Source organism: Ictidomys tridecemlineatus, chromosome 4, assembly GCF_052094955.1.
Source record: "Ictidomys tridecemlineatus isolate mIctTri1 chromosome 4, mIctTri1.hap1, whole genome shotgun sequence".
Taxonomy (NCBI): domain Eukaryota; kingdom Metazoa; phylum Chordata; class Mammalia; order Rodentia; family Sciuridae; genus Ictidomys; species Ictidomys tridecemlineatus.
In genome coordinates, this window is record NC_135480.1 from 52999531 (window position 1) to 53022106 (window position 22576).

At 40.8% G+C, this 22576-nt stretch overlaps 1 protein-coding gene and 1 long non-coding RNA gene across 14 annotated transcripts in view; one reads left to right on the forward strand and one right to left on the reverse strand.

Moving 5' to 3' along the window:
- Window positions 1-22576, forward strand: part of Dennd2b (DENN domain containing 2B) — a 152004-nt gene that overhangs the window by 94144 nt on the left and 35284 nt on the right. For 10 of the 13 annotated variants that reach the window (XM_040284787.2, XM_021727378.3, XM_040284793.2 and 7 more), the window contains one exon: window positions 7258-7362. In XM_040284787.2, the coding sequence (XP_040140721.2) occupies window positions 7283-7362 (80 nt within the window). In that variant the 5' untranslated portion in view covers window positions 7258-7282. Of the gene's footprint in view, window positions 1-6364; window positions 6419-7257; window positions 7363-22576 lie in introns of all 13 variants that reach the window. The other 3 variants (XM_040284790.2, XM_040284792.2, XM_040284786.2) reach the window with 1 other exon arrangement.
- On the reverse strand, window positions 1510-20612 carry LOC144377102 (uncharacterized). The gene is made up of 4 exons (XR_013437771.1): window positions 19958-20612; window positions 16877-16974; window positions 5895-6007; window positions 1510-2509 (listed from the first exon to the last, which is right to left on the reverse strand). It is a non-coding gene; the product is annotated as an uncharacterized LOC144377102 (long non-coding RNA).

A 22576-nucleotide genomic window follows, 5' to 3' on the forward strand; every position in this document is an offset into this window, starting at 1 on the left:
ATACATCACGAACAGACAAAAATTCTTAGTATCATGGAGCTTATGTATACATAAAAGTAGAAAAGAAAAGTAGTATGTTGAATGATGATAAATGCTGTGGATAAAAATAAAATGAAAAAGAGGGGAGAGTGGCTGAGTTGTATCTCTCCAGGGGCTTGAAGGAGGTGAGGAAGCAGGCGCTCTGGGGGAATGTGTTCCAGTTACAATAGGAATGAAGGCCCTGGTGTAGGAATGTGCCTGGTGTGTGTAATGATATAATAAGGAGATAGTATGGCCAGAGTAGAGAATGAAATCAAGTTTATGATGATTAAAGGCCTTGTAAGTCATTGTAAAGATTTTGACTTTCACTTTGAGTGAATGGAAACTATATTTTTGAGGGTTGTGAGCCGAGGAGTGACCATCTGCACTGATGCTGCTGGTGGGTAAGTGTGATGGGTGGTGGTCACTTATTGTAAATCTGTTCTGATCATTTCTATTTTCTCAATCTAGTAGGAACAAAGTTATCTAAGAATGAGGATGAGTGAGGAGGTATGAAAGTTGAGTGTGGGTAAAGGTAGAAAGTTAGACCTGAGGCTTCCATTGTGTTCTCTCTGGATCCCAAATAACTTCTATTTTTTAATAGATGACTTCTCATTGGTCTTTATGCTCTAACTGTAGAGGTGAGGCATTCTCCCTATGCCACAGATGGGGAAACAGAGGCATGGAGATTAGCCCAGTTCCTTTAGCTCTTATTATTTCCTAGTCCTCCTCTGAGAAAGTTCAGCTTGTAGGTGGTATGCTTTTCCAGAGCAGGGAAGTTTCTTGCCATCAGTTGGGTTGTGTTCAACTAGATCAGAGAGCATGGGAAGGGTGAGAATGAGGTCAGGACTTAGGGACAGGAAAGTCTTCAGAAAGAAATTGACATTTGAACTGGCTATTAAAGAAAGAATGGGCCTAGAGGACATTTAAGATAGGAGGGATTGACTGAACAAAAGCTTGAAGGCATAAACATTTCTGGCATATACAAGAAACAGCAGCTACTGTAGTCTGACAGGGCCGGCCAAGGATAGGCACTGATATGGTTTAGTACTGTGGCCTCTGCATGGTCTTCATAATAATGCACTCACCATGTTTTTTTTTTTTTTAATAAGTGAAAGAAGGGGGTGGTTAGGTCCCCCAGAAGCAGGTTGTTTGTGGGACAGTCTTCCATTCTGCTTATATTTTTTATATGATGACAAGGCATTGGTGAGCTCCACCGACCGTGCAGAGCCAGGTTAAACTGCTTGCTGGGAGGCAGTGTCCAGACTGGCAGAAACAGTTGTCTTGGTTTTTGAAACTATGTTGGAAGCTACCAGATTTTCTTTAGAGTTGCCTAACAAGCCTTCACTCCAATTCAGGCTTTCAGGAAGTGTTTAAACCCAACTACAAGCCTCTACAAAATCTGTGCTAAAATGGAGAAGGACCATCTGGCTGGAAGAGTGGTTTGAAAACTGGTTGAGGTTGAAAATCCAAATTTAAAGGAAAGGCTTTCTATGAGAGAGAGGATTGGGAAATAGTGTGTAGGAGGAAAGAAGCCTTGATTTTTTTCTGATTGTTATTTAACAACAGCAAAATAAACTTCTGTGGCTGATTGAGGGAGATTTCAGCATCCCAGGGATTTGTAAAAATACCCGGCAATCCTTCTGACCTCCCAGCAAAACAAGCCCTGGTTCCTTTCCACCTGACTAGGCTCATTATTCACTTCTTATTTCTGCTTGAAGGTCTTTCTGGATGTAGATTCTCAGACCCTAAGGCTGAAATGGAAGGGATCCAAGGTACCAGGTATATAGAAGTAGTGAAGGAAAAAAGTGGTCTGGCATTTTGGAAGGAATGGGATTGACTTGAGGAACCTTATCCCTGTGTCCCCTTCCCTCCAGCCCTCTACCATTATCCTTTCCTTTGTAATCTGTCATTTTTAGGCAGAGCAGAGCCAAATAATCATTCTAATGGTGACCTTTCCTGGGTTGTGTGTAGGTGTGTAGGGGAAGGGAATTATGGCAGAAGAATGCCCAGGAAGATAGAAAAGGGCCATACCTGTATCTAAAGTTCTTTTCTTGGTCTGTTTCTAGAAGCCCTTCTATCCTCACGGGAATCAGGCAGGTGGTTGGTGAGGGGAGAAGGCAGGGAAGGATTGTGTTTACCTCCCTCAGTAGCAACTTTAACCCCAGGAGAATGGGAAGCTTCTCTCCTCTTCACTCGTAGGATTCCTCAGGGGAGCAGGGTCAGGGGGGCTTTTCCATATGGAATTTAGCAGGGCTTTTCCTTTATCAGGAAGAATAGGGTCTGATGTGAGGATCCAGAAGATAGCCGAGTGTTGAGCGTGAGGATGGAGAGTCATGAAGAAAAAGGGTCATCCTCATTAGCTGCCTTTATTAGGCCTCTTAGGATATGAGCACTTATATTGGTTGCTTAGACTCCTGGAGGAAGAAATGAAAAAGCAAGCCCCTCTTTGGGTAGCTGCTGGTTGTTCCCTTATCTCCTTGGCCAGGACCTGTGGATGAGAAAGGTGCAGGAAGGAGTTGGTAAGAAAGTCTGAGTAGGTGTTTACTGGACAGGATGAGCACAGGTTAACCCTCAAGAGTAGTCAGACGCAGCTGCACGCTATGTGGTATTAAGTATTATGTACTATAAGGTGCTGGTTGCATTGCCTTGGCTGTATGTGTGTTCTCAGAGCACACACAAAAGATTAGTCCCCCTTGCCACTTTTTTCCCCAGCCCTTCCAGTTGCTTCTTAAGCTATAACTTCTATGTGAGCAGATTGCTTGGGAAGTTAAAGTCACATTGATGTCAGCAGAAATTTTCTCATGTAGTTTAGAGGCCTCCTTTTCAAGTCTCTAACTTCTCACCTGGACTAGTAAATAAGAGTGCTTAGTGGTGTTTGTTTGCTTTCAGTAGCAACTTTAACCCCAGGAGAATGGAAAGCTTCCCTCCACATGCTTGTGTCTCTTCCTCTTCACTCTTAGGGGGTTCCTCAAGGCATGTTGTCACATCCACAATTATGCTTGCTGAAAGGCACCAAATGGACTTTTCCTAAACAAGAGGAAACAGTTCTTTTGCTCTAGGATAGGAAGGTTTATTCTTAGATGGTGGGCAACCTTGAGAAACAGCTTTATTCAGAAACTGAACTCCAATACATTCCTTCCTGGACCTTTGGGAGTGCATCTGTAGATGGGATGGTAGGGTTGGATTGAGCTCAGAGCCCTCCCTGCCTTTCCACTTTCTAGCTGTATGACTTGGGCAAGCTAGGTCCTTGCTCTGTATGTTCATTTCCTTAGTAAAGTATAAGTAGTAATAGTTCCTACTACACAGGGCTGTCAAAAGAATTAGATGTTTCAATACTTGTGAAGGCTTATAATATTAACTATTATAATTATAAAAGGAATCTAGCAGCATGTCTCATAATAAATGTACCTTAGCTTTTCTTTAGATTTTCTTATTGTGAAAAACAAATAGGTTATGGCTTAGTTGACTTCCTCATGAGACCTTCTTTTTTTTTTTTTTTTTTTAAAAATTGTAGTTGTAGATGAACAGAATGCCTTCATTTTATTTGTTTATTTTTATGTGTTGCTAAGGATCGAATGCAGTGCCTCATACATTCTAGGCAAGTGCTCTGCCATTGAGCTACAGTCCTAGCTTTCCATGAGATCTTCTTAATGTCTACTTTTTTTTTAAATTTATTTTTTAGTTATAGGTAGACACAATATCTTTATTTTTATGTGGTGCTGAGGATCAAATCAGTGCCTCACGCATGGTAGATGAGTGCTCTATTCTGATACACAACCCCAGATCTTGATGTCTACTTTTTACTTGAGTTTTCTCCCTTCACAGTTAGATCCTGTAAGGCAGAGAATGTTCTAGCGCCTTGCCCAGTTCCTGGCATAGGGTAAATTGAATTGCAGTATCAGGAAGTATAAAAAATGACTCAGGCTTGGGAATGGAGTGGTTGTCTCCCAAATACCCAGAGAAGCGTGATCTGGAAGAAAAACCATTTATTAAGTTTCTGTGTGCCCAACATAGCAGTCAAGAGAAGTAGGTCATGCTATTACAGTTAAAGTGAAAAAGTGAGTCTTCAGGCCATACTTGTGCAGGGTCACATAGCTAGCAGTTGACAGAGGCATGGCTAGATGCAGTTATTTGACTCTGACAGGTATTATTTCCACTGCACCTCAAGTACCTGGGAAACACTTACTGTGTTCCTTTCTCTGGATTTTAGTTATTCAGATGGTTGTCTGTAATTTTTCAGAGCTGAGTTTTTGAGGGACTGGTGATTGGTTGTAGTTGCTAATTGGACAATTTCATTTTCCAAATATGCAGTTTCTGTCTGGACTTTGCCATTAATGGAGCTTTAGATTTGTGAAACAGTCTCATATCCCCCTTGCCTCTCTACTGTATTCCCAGTGGGCATTTCCTCTGCTTCAGAGAATCTTCTCTCCTTAGCCTGACTAACCAAGGAACCAAGATGAAGGCATGGATGAGAGCCTAGAGCTGCTGTTAGAGTACTGGGCGGAGCATTATGGCCTAGGAGACCAGCATGCCTTTCCAGGATACCTGAATTCCTAGGCTACTTCTAAGAATGGCACCATGCCCAGCTATGAGATTTTCTTGTATGTTTTCTTTTTATTTTAAATTGGTCTTAATAGAAACCATTTATTAATTGTGACATCGATTTAAAATTTTTTATTTGTTCTTTTTAGTTATACTTGACAGTAGAAGGTATTTTGACATACATGTATATATGGAGTATAACTTCCCATTTTTGTGTTGTACATGATGTGGAGTTACATTAGTTTGTATGAATTCTTATAAGCTTTGTTTTTGTACTTTTTGCTTCTATGTTTAGGTTTATGGTTCATTTTTACTTAATAATTATATATGGTATGATGCAGGGGTACTATTTTATTTTTTTGTAAGTAGATACCCAATTTTCCAAGCACCATTTATTGCAAAGACTCTTCTTTCTTCACTTAATTGTCTTGGAATCTTCATTGCATATCAGTTGACCATAAACCTGTTTTTTCATGCATTCTCAATCTCTATTCCTGTGTCAGTATCATACTGTCTTGATAATCACTGTAGCTTTGTAATATATTGTGAAATTGGCAAGTCTGAGCATTCCACCTTTATTTTATTTATTTATTTATTGATTGATTGATTGTATTGTATTGGGGATTGACCTCAGGGGCACTTGACCACTGAGCGACATCCCCAGCCCTGTTTTCTGTTTTATTTAGAGACAGGGTTTTACTGAATTGCTTAGTGCCTTGCTTTTGCTGAGGCTGTCTTTGAACTCGTAATCCTCCTATCTCAGCCTCCTGAGCTGCTGGGATTAGATGCAAGCTGCGCCCAGCCCACCTTTATTCTTTTTCGGGTGTTTTTATTCTTTTTTTTTTTTGGTTACTCTGGGTCCCTTGCGTTTCCATGAAATTTTAGGATCATGTGGTCAATTTCTTTAAAGAAGTCAGCTGGGATTTTGATGGATCTTCTGTTGAACCCACAGATCAGTCTGGGGAGTATTGCCATCTCAACAATATTAAGTTTTCTGATCCATGATATCTTTCTGTTTTTCTATGTCTTTATTTTCTTTCAATGATATTTTATAGCTTACATAGTACTTAAGTCTTATATTATTTTTTTTCCTAAGGGTTTTATTTTTTTTGCTTGTTGTTAATGGAATTCTTTTCTTTTTCTTTTTTGAATTATTTTCTTAATTTCATTTTCAAATTGTTGCTAGCATATAGAAATAACATTGATCTTTTAATACTTTTTTTTTATCCTACAAGCTATTTTGAACTTATTGTGTTGGTCAGCTTTGCATTACTATGGCAAAATGCCTGAGGTAAACAACTTATAAGGAGGAAAGGTTTATTTTGACTCACCATTTCAGAGGTTTCAGTCCAAGGTTGCTTGGCCCTGTTGTTTTGGGTCTGTAGCAGCACAGAACAGCATGCTGGGAACATGAAGTGGAGAAGGCCTGTTCACTTCATGGTGTCTGGGAAGCAAAGAGAAAGACAGGAAGGGCCTGGAGTTCCAATATCCACTTCATAGATTTATCCACTTCCCATTTATCTTTCTTCCACTAGGCCACCTCCTAAAGGTTTTACCACCTCCCAGTAGTGCCAGTCTGGGGACCAGACTTAGAACACATGGACCTTTGAGGGACATTTAAGATACAAACTATAGCACTTACTAGTTTAAAGTTTTTTTTTTTTTCATGGAATTTTTAGGATTTTCTACCTACAAAATCATGCCATCTGTAAATGGAGATAATTTTACTCCTTCTTCTCCAATCTGAATATATTATTAAATTTTTATCTTTTTTTCCTGTTCATTGTTTGTCATAAAATAGTGTTCTCTGCAGAATGGAGCTTTTACCATTGGTGATGGATTAGCAGACTATATGGTATGTGAATAAACATTTTTTATTTTGTAAATATTAATATCTTAATGCATATTAATTTCATTTAACAAGAATTAGAAAAAATATGATTAGCCCTTCTAGCTTACTGTTTTATGTCTGCTTAAATGTCCCTTCATCCAAATGGTCTTCTTCAAATATCCTATTTAAAATACCACATCCTCTTTATTCTCTTTGCCTCTCCCTTGCTTCATTTTTTAAATACCACTTATCAACTAACATATATACACAAACACACACTTAATCATCACACACAGGACACATACTCATTATCTGATTCTCTCCACTAGGATGTAACATCCAGGAGGATAGGGGCTTTGTTTTATTCTTTGCTGGATTGCATTTGCCTTTGACATAGTTGCTCAAGAAATATTTGTTGAATGAATGGTTTATTGTTTAGAACAAGGTTAAAATATTTTAAGAAAGCCAGTTTCAAGCTTATTCACACAAAAAATATTGAAAAAATAGTACGTCAGGAGGTGTACAGATATGGCAGAAATCATAAGTGATGTATGGAATGATAAAAAATTGAGAAACCTAACTTAAGTAATGAGGAGAGGTGGGAATTAGAGGAGATGGAAGGTTTTTTTCCCTCAAATCATTTTCTATGAGGTAATAGGTTATCTGTTAGCTCACAGATTCTTTCCAACCCCACGCGGGGTATTTCTTGAGGCTTTTAAGCTGTAACATGTGGAGTTAAACATATGTAGCAAAGTGGTTTCTACCTCCTGCCACAGAAACCCTTTTGGAGGTCATCTGGAAGAGGTTTGAGGTGCTTCTGGCTGCCGTGGAAACTTGGCTTACAGGACTTGTCTTCTTTGCAGGGCTCTGGGTTTGCAGAGAGCCGAAATGACCATGACTGCCAACAAGAATTCCAGCATCACCCATGGAGCCGGAGGCACTAAGGCTCCTCGGGAGACTCTGAGCAGGTGAGTGGGGGAGCATGGCTAGGAGATGGCATCAAAGGATAGCTGAATAGCCTGGGTCCTGGTGGGATCTTTGCCAAAATATTAATAATTATCATTATGAGTCTGACAGTCATCCAGGTGACTTGTCTGGACTCAGCTCATGCTGACCATTAGGCAGAATTCTTCTTTGATCAATGCATTATTTTTCTAGTTCTGTTCATCTTCATAAAAATAACAAACAATAACCCTAAAACAAGCTTTGTTTTGTTCTGTTGGAGGCCCCTAGTACTCCAGGGATGGGGCCAGCAAGAAGCAGCTTATATAATCTCTTCCCAAGGTAGAGACAGCTTGGGGTTACACTGCCATAGGGGAGACTGACCCCATTGGGGTAGAGGTTGGTAGGCAGTTAAGCATCTTAGCACAAGTTCCAAGTAGAAGTCTAGACTATAACAATTTAGGTTGGGCTGTAAAGAAGATAGTGTGGGAAATTCTACTGAAAGTAAGTTATAATATACTTCTGGTTTTGTCCTCTTTTTAAAAATGGGAATGTAGGACTATAGAAAAACCACAGATTTTGGAATCCTATAGAATTGAGCTCAAATTCAAGCTCTAACTACTTGCCAAATAGACCTCAGAACATTTCCCTGTGCCTCCTAAAATCCAAGTTATCTCATATATAAAATTATCTCACAGAGTTGCTATGAAGATTAAATGAGATAATGTATCTTGGTGCTTAGCATAATGGCTAAATCTCCCTGTGATGAGATAAAAGCTTCCAGACTGGAGATAGACATACAGTGCTCTCACTAGGGTTTCTCAGTTCATGGGCAAGGCTGAATGCTAATGTCTTAGACTAGCCTTCAGGCTTGTCTGCCTGCCCCCACCACCCCCCCCTCTCTCTCTCTTCATACTATTCCAGCCTCTTCTGATGAGTCTCAGTGGACAAGTTTGACTGTTGGGTCCTCAGCCACTAGGCTGGATATCTATAAGACTGTCTAGCTGTGGGTTGGGATACGATTAGATCCTTCCTGGATGTCTGAGCTGTACAGTGCTAGGCTGAGGCCCATTGGGGTGGGGCTCCCTCAGGTCTTGCCAGAGGTAGTGGTGGATATTTGATTCATTCAGAGTTGGCATCAAGATATTGTTGGTAGAAAGGATACAGGATGTACCTGCTGGGGAATGGCTGGCAGAAATGAGGCAGGGGTTCCCTGTACCATACACGTAGGACTTGGTACTAGTAGAAATAGTCTGGTAGACTGTGTCAAACACACAGGGATTGGCAGGACTGCCTTGCTAGTTGTGTAAGAACATGGAACTTGACCAAACAAGTTTTATATCCATAGCAAGATTAGTAAGAACTTGTGTCCGAACTGAACTTTTCCCAGAACATTTGGCCAAGGCAGAACTAGGTCTAGATCTCAAAGTCTGCCTCTTACTGCCTGTTGTGGGAACCACTTTGCTATGCTGTCACCAGCCTGGTGGCTTGTCTTGCTCTTTAGTCTTACCAAGATTGAGTTGGCAGATGGAGACTGGAATTAAAGTTCCCATTTTTTGGTGGGGGGTTGGGATACTAGGTATTCTATCACTGAACTATGTTCTCAACCCTTTCTTTAGATTTTGTTTTGAGACAAAGTCTCGCTAAGTTGCCCATGCTAGTCTTGAACTTATCAGCCTCCCAAGAGGCTGGAGTTACAGGCATGCACCACCATGTCTGGTTTTTCCCCATTTAAAAAAAATGTCAGACTATCATGGGAGTGAAATAAATATGAGATTCTATAGAATTATTCTTAATTTTAAAGAAATGGCATATTTAATAGTGCATTTAGAACTATACTTGGAGATGATCATACCCAGCAACACTCAACTCCTCTAATCCTTTTTTCATCTGATTTCTACCATGCATGGGTTGGTATGGGTGGGAGGTGATATGCAGTATTTATGTTAAGTTTCAAAGCAGAATGAAGACTCCTGACAGCATCCCCAGTTTCTATTTGGAATATACGCCTACATGTTTTTAAACGTTTTTAGAAATTGCTCTTCCTTTAGCTTCTCAGCCTGCTTGTTATCAAAACATGCTGGGTGGTGTTTGTAAATATCTGAGTTTCAGATGGGCCTTAAAAAAGCATCTTTCCAGCCTCCCTTCTAAGTCTTCATTTCCTTCCTGCCACATTTCCCATCTCTCCCTCTCTCCTTTTCTGGGAACCTGGCTTTTGCCATGGAGTCACAGGCCTCTGTGGCTAGCTTTGCCCTTCTCTCAGAGGCAACCCCTGGGCTGTAGAGGTTAGTTAGACATTGTGAGCTTGTGGTTTCTTTGGTTGTCTTAACCCCCAGTTGGATAAAGCAGGAAATCATTAGTTCACTTAAGAAGTCATTGTGAGTGAACTCTGAGGATTCTCCTAGGTGCCAGGCACTGTGCTGGACACAGGAACATAGAGGGCTGACCCATTCTCTCTCTAAGGCATTTACAACTTAGATCCATGATCATGGCACCTGAATTTCTTAGTCTGATCTTTCAATAGATGTTTAGCAGTGACCTGGGATCCTTTTATCATTGCCATCCCAGGAATCTAAGGAAGAATAAATACTTTGGTATGGACAGAAGTTTGTTTGGTGAAGGCAGGGGCTTGGAAGGCTTGGTCTTGGACACTCTGGCCACTTTGGAGGCCTTCACATCATCCACATGAAGGCAGTGGAACCCACTGATTCTAAGAAACATTTATTTCTAGCTTTGGGGAAAGGAGGAGTTCTGGGGCATGAGAAACTGGTGGAGATGGGCATATGGGACTCTGTGAACTATCCAGATACATATTTGCTGTGCTTTATCCTTAATTTGCATAAGAGTGCACCTTATATACTGTTGCACCAGTCTGTGTTAAAGATCATGGATTCCATTTCCTAGGTTTTTATAGGTGTTTTACTACTTTATCTCATTTTTTTTTTTCCTTTGCAGCTTAGTTTTGATTTGGCAGGGATCTATAGGAAGAGGAGATCTGAGGTTTTTCATTTGACCATCTAAGTTTTGTTCTGTGCTGTGTCTTCAGTTCCTGGAACAGGTTTCTTTTTTCTCATTGGCTGAATGGATGCACTGCTTTACCCTTTCCTGCCAGATACACCTCCCCATAGGCTCTTCTGACTCCAACTCACACAATTTGGCACCTAGTTCTTGTGGGTGAGGGTGGGATTCTCAAACCTCTGAATTTCAGAGGTCAGGCTTTACTGTGTTGGTGCTGCTGACCTGGAGTAGGACCAGAACCAGTTGGCCACTTGCAGACAAGGAAGTGTCATATTCAGAGGTAATTCAACTGTTTTTTTTATTATTTATGTATATATAGTTTTAATTATTGATGGACCTTTTTTTATTAATTTGTTTATATGTGGTGCTGAGAGTTGAACCTAGTGCCTCACACATGCCAGGCAAGCCCTCTACCACTGAGCCACAACCCCAGCCCAATTCAGTTGTTTTTATTGGGGAACTTGACTAAGGGATTTCACTTGTGTAGTAAGACCTGGCAGGCACAACTTTTTTACTGTGAAATTCTAGTACTGGGTCATTGTGACTTGGAAATATAGGATGTCAGTCTCATGTTTGAAAACTTGCTTCTGGTTTTAGGTGCACAAAACCTGGATATCTGTAAGAATGTGGAATTCTTAAGGGCAAGGATTTTGGCTTCTTTTTGTGTTTTCAGAGCCTGGAACAATGCTTAGCATATAGAAGGTGCTACCTGCTTATCAGTCAGTTGACTAAGTAGCTGGGAGGGCAACATTTTATAAAGCATAGACTGCTGTGCTATTGGGGTCCTTGAGTACTTACCTCGTGGATTTTCTTAGCTTTGCACTCTATTTCCATCCACTCTATAGATCTTAAAAGGGCAGAGTTGAGAAGAGTTCTCAGAGCTTGCATTATTAGTCATCTTTCTGTCACTGTGACAAAATACCTGAGAAAATCAACTTAGAGGGGAAAGATTTATTTTGGCTTATGGTTTTATAGGTTTCAGGCTGTGGTCATCTGGCTCCCTTTTTTTCTGTGCTTGTGGTAAGGCAGCATATCATGGCAGAAGGGCACATATGGTGGAGCAAGCTGCTCATCTCATGGCAGCAGGAAAGCAGAGTGAGTAAGGAAGGGTCTGTGGAGGAGATACACCCTTCCAGGTGACCTGCTTCCTCTAGCTAGGTCCTACCTCCTATACTTTCCCCCACTTTCCAACAGTTCATTCAATTATGAATCCATCAGTGGATTAATCCTTTGATGAGATTAGAGCCTCATAAACCAATCACTTCCCAAAAGTACCACTGCTGAACATTGGTGCATTGGGAGCAGCAACCTTCAACACTTGAGCCTTTTGGGGCTATTACGGATCCAAACTGTAAGAGAAGTCATTCAGTTTAACCCACCTGATTTATATATGGGGAAACTGAGGCACAGAGAAGAGAGAGGATACAATGTTAATGAGAGGAATAACCAAGCTTTCCTATCTTGATCCTTCTAATTTTTTATTGTACCACCACATTCACATTCCTATAAACATTACTGTCATCTCCCTGCTCAAAAATTATTGCCATCCATGATAAGGTCAACCTTGCCTGTTTGGCAAGGCTTCTTGGTTTGGTTTGGCCCTGATCTTTCTTTCTACCCTTAGTCATTCACCAAAGAAAACTTTATATTTCTGCATCTTTTTTCCAGGAGTTTTCTTAACCAGTCAGCTAGGATTGGTTAAGAAACAGTAACTCCTCTCTACATTTACTCTTAGAAACCTTGGTTTGAAGCCTCCAAATGGCACTAATCATAGTGTACCCCAAAGGGTGGATATCCATATGAGTCTTATTTTCTTTCCTCAATCAGAGCTCTTTGGGGCTCAGCACGTACTCTTTTGGAATGTTGGAGTTGGGAAGGAGCTTGGAATTCATCTGGCCTAGTTTCTTATGTTACATGAGAAGATGGTAAATCCCACACAGGTAAACAGTAGTAGAACTATAATTTCAATTCACATCTGCAGAAGTCTATGCAGTAAAAGAGAGGCCTCTTTTAGTGATATGGTGAAATTTGGACATGCCTTGAGGTTCCACTGTCAAAGTGGGCACAGATTTGGACCCTGTGCTTTAGATTTCAGGAAAAGTGTATGGGTCAGCTTTTGTTACTGTGACCAGAATCCCTGACATAAACGGCTTAAATTAAAAAGACATATTTTGGCTCATATTTCCAGATTTCAGTCCATGGTCACTGACTCCATTGATTTGGGGTTTAGGTAATCAGAACATCATAGCAGAAGGGTGTGGCAGATAAAAGCTGCTGCTCTCATGGCAGCCAGGAAGCAGAGAACAAGGAAGGGGCTCAGGATGTGCTATACCCTTCCAGGGCCCTGGTGACCTACTTCTTCCAATTAGGCCCTGCCTCTTAAAGTTTCTGTCCTCCCAAATAATGCCATCAGTTATGCACTAATGGGTTATTCCATCGATGAGGTCAGCACTCTAATAATCCAATCACTTCCCAAAGCCCACCTCTGAACATGGCTGTGTCTGGGATCAAGCCTTTGATACATGAACCTTTGAGGGACATTCCAGATCAAAACTATAATAGAGTAAGAGCTTGCAGTGAAGAAAAAAATTATGAAAATAGTAGGTGTGGGTAAAAGATAGCACTGGGCACAGTGGCGCACACCTGTAATCCCAGTGATCTGGCAGGCTGATGCAGGAGGATTGCCAGCCTCAGCAACTTAATGAGGCCTTGAGTATTTTATTGAGACCCTGTCTTTTATATATATATATATTTAGTGGTATTAGTGGTAGTTGGACACAATACCTTTATTTTATTTATTTATTTTTTATATGGTACTGTGGATCGAACCCAGGACCTCACACATGCAAAGTGAGTGCTCTACTGCTGAGCCACAACCCCAGGCCACCCCCCTCCCCGTCTTGAACAAACAAACAACAACAATAAACAGACAAAATGACTTGGTATGTGGCTTAATGGTAAAGCACCTCTGAGTTCAATCCCCAGTACTGCCCCACAAAACATTACAGACCCTCTCTCCTGTCCTAGTCATGGCAGACCACCCCTCAGGAGGATCTGTGATCTTAGCACCCCCACTTACCTGAGATGCTTTCTAGAATTCAATCATGAAGCCTTTAATACTGGTCTGCTTATCTGTTGCTTTGTAACACATGGCCCCAAATTTAATGATGATCTTTATTTTGCTCACAAATTACAATTTGCATAGGGATCATCCAGGAAAGTTTGTCTTCCTTGCAGCATCATTTAGGGTGTCTTAAAGATTGGTGGTGATTCAGTAGGGGCTAGGATCATCTGAATGCTTGTACAATGCTGGCTGTTGCCTGGGACCTCAATTTGGGAATACCTGCATGTGGCCATTACACTTGGTTCCATGCTTTTATGGAATGGGGTTTGGATTCTAAGCGTAAGCATCTAAAGAGAACATGTCATTTTATAATATGACATGCCATTTTATATATGTCATTTTATAAATTAGCCTCAGAAATCACATAGTCTCTCTTCTATTGTATGGCATAATAAAGAGGTAAGTTCAAAGGAAGGGAAGGTAGTTCTCACCACCTGATGAAAATAGTATTAAACATCTTATTGTAAGAAGGATATATGGGATGGGAGTACATTGTGATTGCTGTCTTAGGAAAATACAATCTACTATAGTTTTCCTCCAGTTACAATTCCAGATACAAAGCATATTCAGCCTTTTCCCTAAAATGTAGATCTCATCCTCTTAATGGCATTGAAGTCTAGGATCTTGCCATCAAAATCAGATCCAGGCATAGATGAGGCTTTTGGCGTGCAGTTCCTTTCATTGTATACAGCTCCTTGAGTATTGTTCTCTCACTGTGAAGATCTACAAAGAGTATATATACCTGGCCCTCAAAATACACTGATGGGACAGGCCTAGGATAACCACTGTAGATGTTTCTTTAAAAAAAGAAAAAGTCACCAGTCTGTTGAAATTTTTAGATTCATTGGGGCGCATGTTGCTAATTTCTTGGTTAGTCTTATTCTACTGCCTTAGAGTCATTTACCTTGTCCCTGCTTCTATCCTCTATATTTTTGGGTCTGCTCTCTGAGTTATCCTTCCTTTCCCATAAAAGAAGCTCATTCTTACAGGTGAATAGTTTTCTTCACTTTCTTCATGCCCATAATATGTCAAGAGTCCATAGTTTTCCTTTCTTTTTGTACTGTCTCTCTTTTTTTTTCAGGCCGAATTGATATACTTCTTTAAAAACTTCATAAGTTTTTTTTTTTTTAAACAATCCATTATAATTGACAAAAATAATCCTTACAAAGAATAAAGCTCTCTCCAATTTGGGTTCTTACGATTCTTCTTAGAAGTCTTATTGTTTACATAGAGGATCTGCCAAGACTGGCTCTTAAGATACCTTGAAGACCTTTTTTCTGTTCTAGGAGGCAGTATGTTAAAATAATTTTTGAGGTCTTTACAGGGATTTGTCAGCCTCATTTAAATTTTATTTTTAGGGGCTGGGGCTGTAGCTCAGTAGTAGAGCGCTTGCCCTGCACATGTAAGACACTGGGTTCAAACCTCAACACCACATAAAAATAAATAAATAAACATATTTTTTAAATAAATAAATAAATAAATAAATAAATTTTATTTTTACAGGTATATTGAAGGATAATGTATAAAAAAATAATGTAAAGTGTACGGTTTGAGCCCCCCCCCGTTTGTTTTACACACACACACACACATACACACACACACACACACACACACATAATAAAACTATCACCACAATCTGGAAGCCATTTCTTAATTTGAGAATTTTTTCCTGTCTAGAGAGACTGGAAACAGTTTTATTTTCTGACCCAGTGCAATTTCTTTCTTAGCTTATCTCTTTTCTCTTGTATTATTGGCAGCTAGAAGTCAGATGGCACCTTAGCATTTTGCCTGCAAATTTTCTTAGCTAGTTCATCAAATTTATTATTATATTTCCTGTATTCCATGAATAATAGGTGAGAGAATCACCAGACTTTTAAACACAATAAAGGTACTATTTTCTTCAGCTTTTAAATGACATTTTCTTACTTGGCCTTAAGCTCCTACTGACAGCCCCAGAGTCAAGGAGTCAATATTTTTAAAAATTTGCTTCAGTAGCATCCCACTTAAAAATACCAAATTCTGTTTCAGTTATTGCCAAAAATTACTTCCAGATTTAATGGTATGAAATAGCCATTTTATTTTGCTCCCAGACTCCAAGGATTAGGAATTCAGACAGAGGACTACTGAGATGGCTTGTCCTTGCTTCAAAACATCTGGGACCTTGCTAAAGAGACTGCAGGGTTTAGTGATTCCATGGCCAGGGACTGGTATCCCCTGGCAATGTTTTAACTCACACATCTGAAGGTTGATCCTGGATGTTAGCTGGGACTTCCACTGAGTTTTTCAGCCAGAATGCTAACACATACCTTCTGCACGTGCCCTGACCTTGCTTATAGCATGGGGATCAGGTATTACAAGTTGCTAGTTTCTTGAGGCCTGGTTCTGAAAAGTGGTACAATATCATTTCTGTATTCTATTGCACAAAGAGTTATAGAACCCAGATTCACGAGGAGAGGTCATTTTGACAGGAAACACACCAAAGAATTTGGTGACCATGTTTTTAAAACAACTACAAGTGCCTTTGGCATGGTTTCCTAGAACTGGATTTCTATCCCTCTTGGCTCTGCATAATGCCTGCTCTGCTTTGGATAGCAGCCCAGTTTGTACTGAATTAGAGCTTTTGGGATTTTGCTCTCAGGCACCTATAGCCTCCGAGGGGGCTTCTACATTATAAATGCTCTATGTTCATGGCTGCTACTACATAGAGTTTTTGTGATTCCTACCCCATAAAAGAGCTCACCACTTCTCTTTGGGTTTCCTTAGAAATCAGCTGGGAGACAGGTATAGGTGGCTTTGGAAGATCCTTAGATGTGCTTTCTGGAGATGAAAAGGCAACTTAATTTATGCTCCAACTGCCAGATACTTTTCTGCCTATCCTGACAAGCTGTGGATAAAGCTTGCAAGTCTCTGCGTCTGTTGGTCTGGATATAGCCCCACTTGAGGCTGAGGCTGCTCTGAATCCTCTTAGGGCTTTCTAGCCATTTGAGAAGAGATTGCTTTGGGAAGAGGAAGAACAAGTTGAAAGTGACACCCTGTCCTTTGGCTTTTTATCAGAACTGTTCTGAAGTGAGATGTTAGCACTAGAGTTACTGGGAGAATCCCTTCTGTAGCCAGGGAACAAAATCCAGGTCTTGTCGATAGGACTCAAGCTGCCTTCCTTCTTTTCCTCCTCCTCTGTGCTCAAAGTATGGCCTCAGGGTAGCACAGTGAGAATGTCATCCCCAGAGCTGTGATAATCACTAAGTGATGAGAGATTGCTGGTGCCTGCTGATCCAACAGGGTGCACCTTAGTTGAGCAGACCCTGAATGGTAAATGGTCAACTCTGAGGCAATTTTGTTTGAAGCAGGCTAGATACCTGTTTAGTAGGGACAAGCCAGACTCCTGCAGACAGGCTTACCACATCATGAGGCCTCTGAGGTTATTGCTTGGATTCCTAGAACTTTTCCCCAAGTGGCTCCAACTTGGTCCTTTCCTGGAACTAATACTGTAGTATCCCTAGGACCAAAAAGAAAAAAAGGAACTCTGAGCATGCCAAGTTCAAAACTGCCTTATCATCAAGGGCTACACACAGCCTTCTCTCCTCAAAACCCCTTGATGTCCCTGACAATCTGTAGGACATCCTTTAGCATAAATGCTTCCTGTTATGTTGCTTGAGAGGGCACACACTGACCCAAGAACTGGGTCATGTTCATGAGAAACAGTGTCAGTTTGAGTATTTTGCATGTTAACTCTCAATTTCTGTGGTAAGCCAATATGCACACACATTGTTTACTCTTTAAATATGTTCTCTTCCATACCTTACTTCATACCCGTTTTATCCTACTACTTGTCATAAATATGCTCTCTGTGTATGTTTATTGTTCTCTTTTAAATTTCCTGCACCCCCATCCCACTTTCTTGAATGTTTATCTTCTTCCCTATGCCCTGAAAATGTTAGTTTTGGACGGTTGTACATTGTGGTTGTTGGCATCCCTACCCATGCTGAACAGCAGAACTAGCTGCTGCTGACGGCTGTGGTGCACCAGGCACCCAGTTGTACAGTGGCTGCCTTCCCAAGGGGCAAACTGGGATTGTAAAACAGAGAGAGATGACAAGAGCCAAGTCTGGCTGTCTGTTGACTGCTTCGTATTTACTTTTCTTTTGTCATTATGGATTATTTATAGTCTTCACTTTTATAAATGGACATCATCTTAGTTACACAATTAGTATCTTAAGGATATTCAGAAGTAAGTGTTTTTTCTGTTTTATAAAGAATTTGAGGCTTAGAGGATGTAGGTGACTTGCCCAGGAACACATCTAGAAATTGAGGAACTATTAGGACCCAGATGTCTAGACTCTTGGTCTGATATACAGTTTTTGCCTTATAAGAGAGGACTGAGAGCTGTATTAGGCTTCACTAATGTGTACCTTTCTGTACACAAAAAAAAAAAAAAAAAAAAAAAGACAGGTAGGGAAGCCTATAGACAGTGCCATGGGAAGACATAAAGGAAATGTAAATTTTAACTTTTTAAAAATTTGTTAACTTAAAAAAAATTCATTAATTTGACACAAACATTAATGTCTACTCAATTTTAGGTTTAGTGCAAAGTACAGATTATATCAAGATTAACAAGATACCATCACTACCTTCATGTAGTTTTACTCGTAGTCTAGTTAGAAAAACAGGTGAAGGGCTGAGTATGTAGCTCAGTGGTAGAGCACTTGCCTAGCTTGCACAAGCCCTGGGTTCAAATTCCCAGTAGTGGGGGAAAAAACAGGAGTAAACAGTATGACATAGTAAAGTGTTATACATACCATAATAGATATTTTTCCAGGCATAGTGGAGATATCTAAAATTGGCCACCTCCACCTGGGTGAGGGGGTAGGATGGGAAAAAGCTAGGAGTTTGATGTGTCTGAGGGTGGGATACAGGATCCGTGTGGAGAGAAACAGTGTGAGATGATGAAGGTAGGGGACAGCTCATGCCTTGTCAGGCATGCCAATGAACTTTCACTTTATTCTGCAGATAGTGGGGAGTTTCAAACATAATCAGCTTTACATTTTAGAAAGATGTCAGAAGATGAGAGGATAGACCAGAACAGGTGCTGTACTGAAGGGAGAGAGGGAATTTAAGAGACTGTTTTAATAGTTCTGGTGAAAGATAAGCTCTGAACTAAGGAAGTAGTAATGGAAATGGAGTTGGTGAGGAGGGGACAGATCTGAAAGATGTTAAGAAGCAGAACTGATAGGATTTGGTCATCAAAAAGGTTAGTGTGTTGGGGGAGGTGTTTGGATCCAGATGCTTGGAAGAGGGAAGAAAAGCCCTGACCTTTTCTCTCCTCTAATGAATGAGTTGACAGTACATAACACCAGTAAAGCTAGGGGCCAAGGAAGCACAGAACAGCCCAGGGATGAGACCATGTGAGATGATATCTGGGTCAAGTGGATGGCAAAGAGAATGCTATACAGTCAAGACAAACCCTTTTAGGTGAGCATTGGGTTCCTACCTTCCCCCTGCCCGCCGACCATTATTCCTGTACTTGTATCCTCTGTGTGCTGCACTGACAGTGGTTCTGTCTTATTGCATATCATTCAAAAATGCTGTAATATCTCCTAACCCAAATGCTTCCACATTCCAACTACCATCTCATTTTCTTGTTCCCTTTCTTAGGAAAACTGAATTGTCTGAACTCTCCTCCACTTCTATTTCTGTTCCCTCTTCTACTTCTTGTCCTTCCATTTTCTTGAATTCCTTCCAGTTAGGCTTTCCTTCCTACATCTCCCATATCCTCTCTTATCAAGATCACAGTGACTGCCATGTTGCCAAATCAAATGACCATTTCTCATACTTTCTTTCACTTGACTGTTGGCAGATGTGACTCAGTTAATCCCTCCCTATTTCTTTTTTTTTTATTGTTGGTTGTTCAAAACATTACATAGTTCTTGATATATCATATTTCACACTTTGATTCAAGTGGGTTATGAACTCCCATTTTTACCCCATATACAGATTGCAGAATCACATCAGTTACACTTCCATTCCTCCCTATTTCTTGAAGTTCTCAGGATATCACTCTTCATGGTTTTTCTCTTTCCTCACCAAATGCCCTTCTTTGCTAGTTTCCTCCTCATCCTGACCTCAAACACTGGAAAGAAATCCCAGGATTCAGTCCTTGGACTTCTTTGGCGATGTTTATACTTTAGATGACCTTCTCTGGTCAGATAATCTAAAATAAATATCTGTATATTACTAATCACTCCCAAATTGAATTGAATAATATGAATTCCATTTTACCCAGTGCTCAGGCCCAAAATCATGTGTCATCCTTGACTTCATCCCTCACTCCCCTCATCTAGCTCATCAGAGAATCCTGTTGATCAAGCTCTCAAAATAGATCCCTCTCTACTGCTACCATTGTAATCTGAGCCATCATAATGACCTTGTCTGGATTGTTGCAGTAGCCTTCTAATTAGCCTCCATCCTCACACCTCTACATACCATTCTCTGATGTGAAGTCAGGTCACATCACTCCTTTCCACATCCCTTTAGGAGCTTCCTTCTACTTTTAAGTACAAGCCCAAGTCTTATCAGTGGCCCCTGGTGTCTTCCATGAGAGGCCTTGGTGCCTCTCTGACTAATCTCTAGCCCGCTGCTCTTCTCTTATTTCACACTGGCCTCCTTGTTGCCCTTGGAATACAGTAAGTATCCCATTGTCTCAACCTGTTTGCTCTTTCTGTCTTGAACATTATTTCCCTGGGTTAACACATTGCTTCCTTCCTTTCGGTTATGTTTACATGTTCCCCTGGCAAAGGGCCTTCCATGATCTTCCTATATAAAGCAGAAACTCATCCCCACTATGAATCTCATCTTATCCTTCTCTCTCTCTCTCTCTCTCTTCTCTCCCTTCCTTTTCTTTCTTTCCCTATCTCCCCTCCCTCTCTTTCTCTTTTATTTTTTCCTTCTTTCTTTTCCTTCTTTCATAAGGTCTCTCTGTATTGCCCCTACTGTCCTTAAGCTTGTAATTCTCCTGTCTTAGCCTCCAGAGTAGCTAGAATTATAGGCATACACCACCACACCCAGCTCTCCTTTATTCTTTATTGGCCTCATAACTGACAGAATTGCTTTGCTTACTGACTAATCACTCTAAAATGAAGCAATGCTGTGTTTGTCTACCAAAATGTAAACTATAGAAAAAGAGACTTTATATTTTTACCCTTTGCTGATCCTTAATGCCAAGAATGGTACCTAGATTGTGCTTGGTGCACAATGTAGATTGATCAGATGGGTGAGGAGCCAAGGTGCATCTCAGGGCTAGTGCAGCTGACACTGTGGTTTGGGTGATAGGTATCTTCCTTTGTTCCCATGTTCAGTGAAGGTTATCAAGGAGCTGTCCCTAGAGCTCTGAAGAAAGGAAGCTAGATTTTCTGTCAGTAGTGGAGTGGAGACCAGACATAAAAGTAGTGTTTGCTCAGATGGTTGGCTTCTTGACACTGCCTGGATCTAGGCACTGCCATTCTGCTGGCCACTATTTCCTCTTGCCCAGCAAGGGGAGAATTATCTTACATTCATTTCTAATATCAAGTTGAGGACTAAGAAACAATTAGAGAGAATGAAACTGAAGCCCAAGAATGAACAATCTCATTCATTCCAACATGTGCTATATGCCCTATAAACTCATTGTCACAAAGAACCAGCATCCTGACACCTGTCTCTTTTAAGCCTCTATGCTCTAGGTGACAGATTCTTCTGAACTCTTCCCTAACCTGGGAACAGAGACTGATGGACAAAATTTATCTCACCTCCAAATGAGAATAACTAAAGTCAAGTCCTTTTTTGGAATGTAACCACTCATTTCACTTACTCATTTGCTTAGGAGGATGGACTGAAGATTTTTTTTTTTTTTTTTTAACTAGGGATTGAATCCAGAGGCACTTAACCACTGAGCCACATCCACAGCCCTACCCTCATTAAAAAAATAAATAAATTTTGAGGCAGGGTCTCACTAAGTTGCTTAGGGCCTTGTTGAGTTGCTTAAGCTGGCTTTGAACTCATGATCCTCCTGCTTTAGCCTCCCAAGTCACTGGGATTATAGGCATGCACCACTGCACCTGGCTAGGACTGATGGATATACATGAACAAGTAGTGACAGCAGCTTGGCTCAGGGGCAGCTGGCTGCTGTCTTTTGGATGGCATGGCACTCTGGAGTCCAGCTTTGAAAGCCATGGTGTCATGATCAGGTAGGTCTTTGCAAGGTGCAGTGTTTGTCAAATCCTACATATTTTACATCTATGGTTCCATAAAATAAATGAGACCTAAAGTTTGTGTCAGATCTCCTAAGGCTGGAGCCTGGTATACTGTCCTGCTCCAGTTAACCCTAGTGGGAGCTGAGGCTTGCTGCATTTACACATCCTCACTGGACAGTCTCTTTGGCATTGGCTTGGCTGGGCTCTGAATTTCTCTCATCTGTGCCCATATACATGTAGGATAGCTCTTGTTTAACTTGCCCTTTTAAAAACAACTTAAGCATGTTGAGGTTTCCTGTTGATTGGGGGCAGCCAGAGGCTGTGACCCAAGAGGGAATTCTTGGCCAGTGCCTAACTCACCCGAGCTCCAGTTTTCTGTACATGAACAAGCGGTGACAGCAGCTTGGCTCAGGAGCAGCTGGCTGCCGTCTTGTGGATAGCATGGCATTCTGGAGTCCAGCTTTGAAAGCCATGGTGTTATGATCAGGTAGGTCTTTACAAGGTGCAGTGTTGGCCAAATCCTGCTATCTTTGAACAAAACCTATTCAGAAAGAGTTCCTTAATTTGACAATGATTTCTATAGTAGACAGAAAGATGCGTGTAGAAGTTTGCTCATGGTTCTCTTCAATAAGCTCATTTACCTTTATCTTTTCCTTTTTTTTGTTCATTCGCTAAGCACTTTCTACATATTGACTATGTGTCCCTTGACCTAGAAAAAATAATCTAGCAGGGAAGACAAAAGTGTTCCCTGATACTTAAAAATGCTGCATTCTAGCCTGGGGTGTGCCCAGTGCTAGGGGTTTCTGTTGAGCCATATTTGAAGGCCCAGTGGTTCACAAAGATGACAGAGGCTACTTGGTTCATATCTGTCATC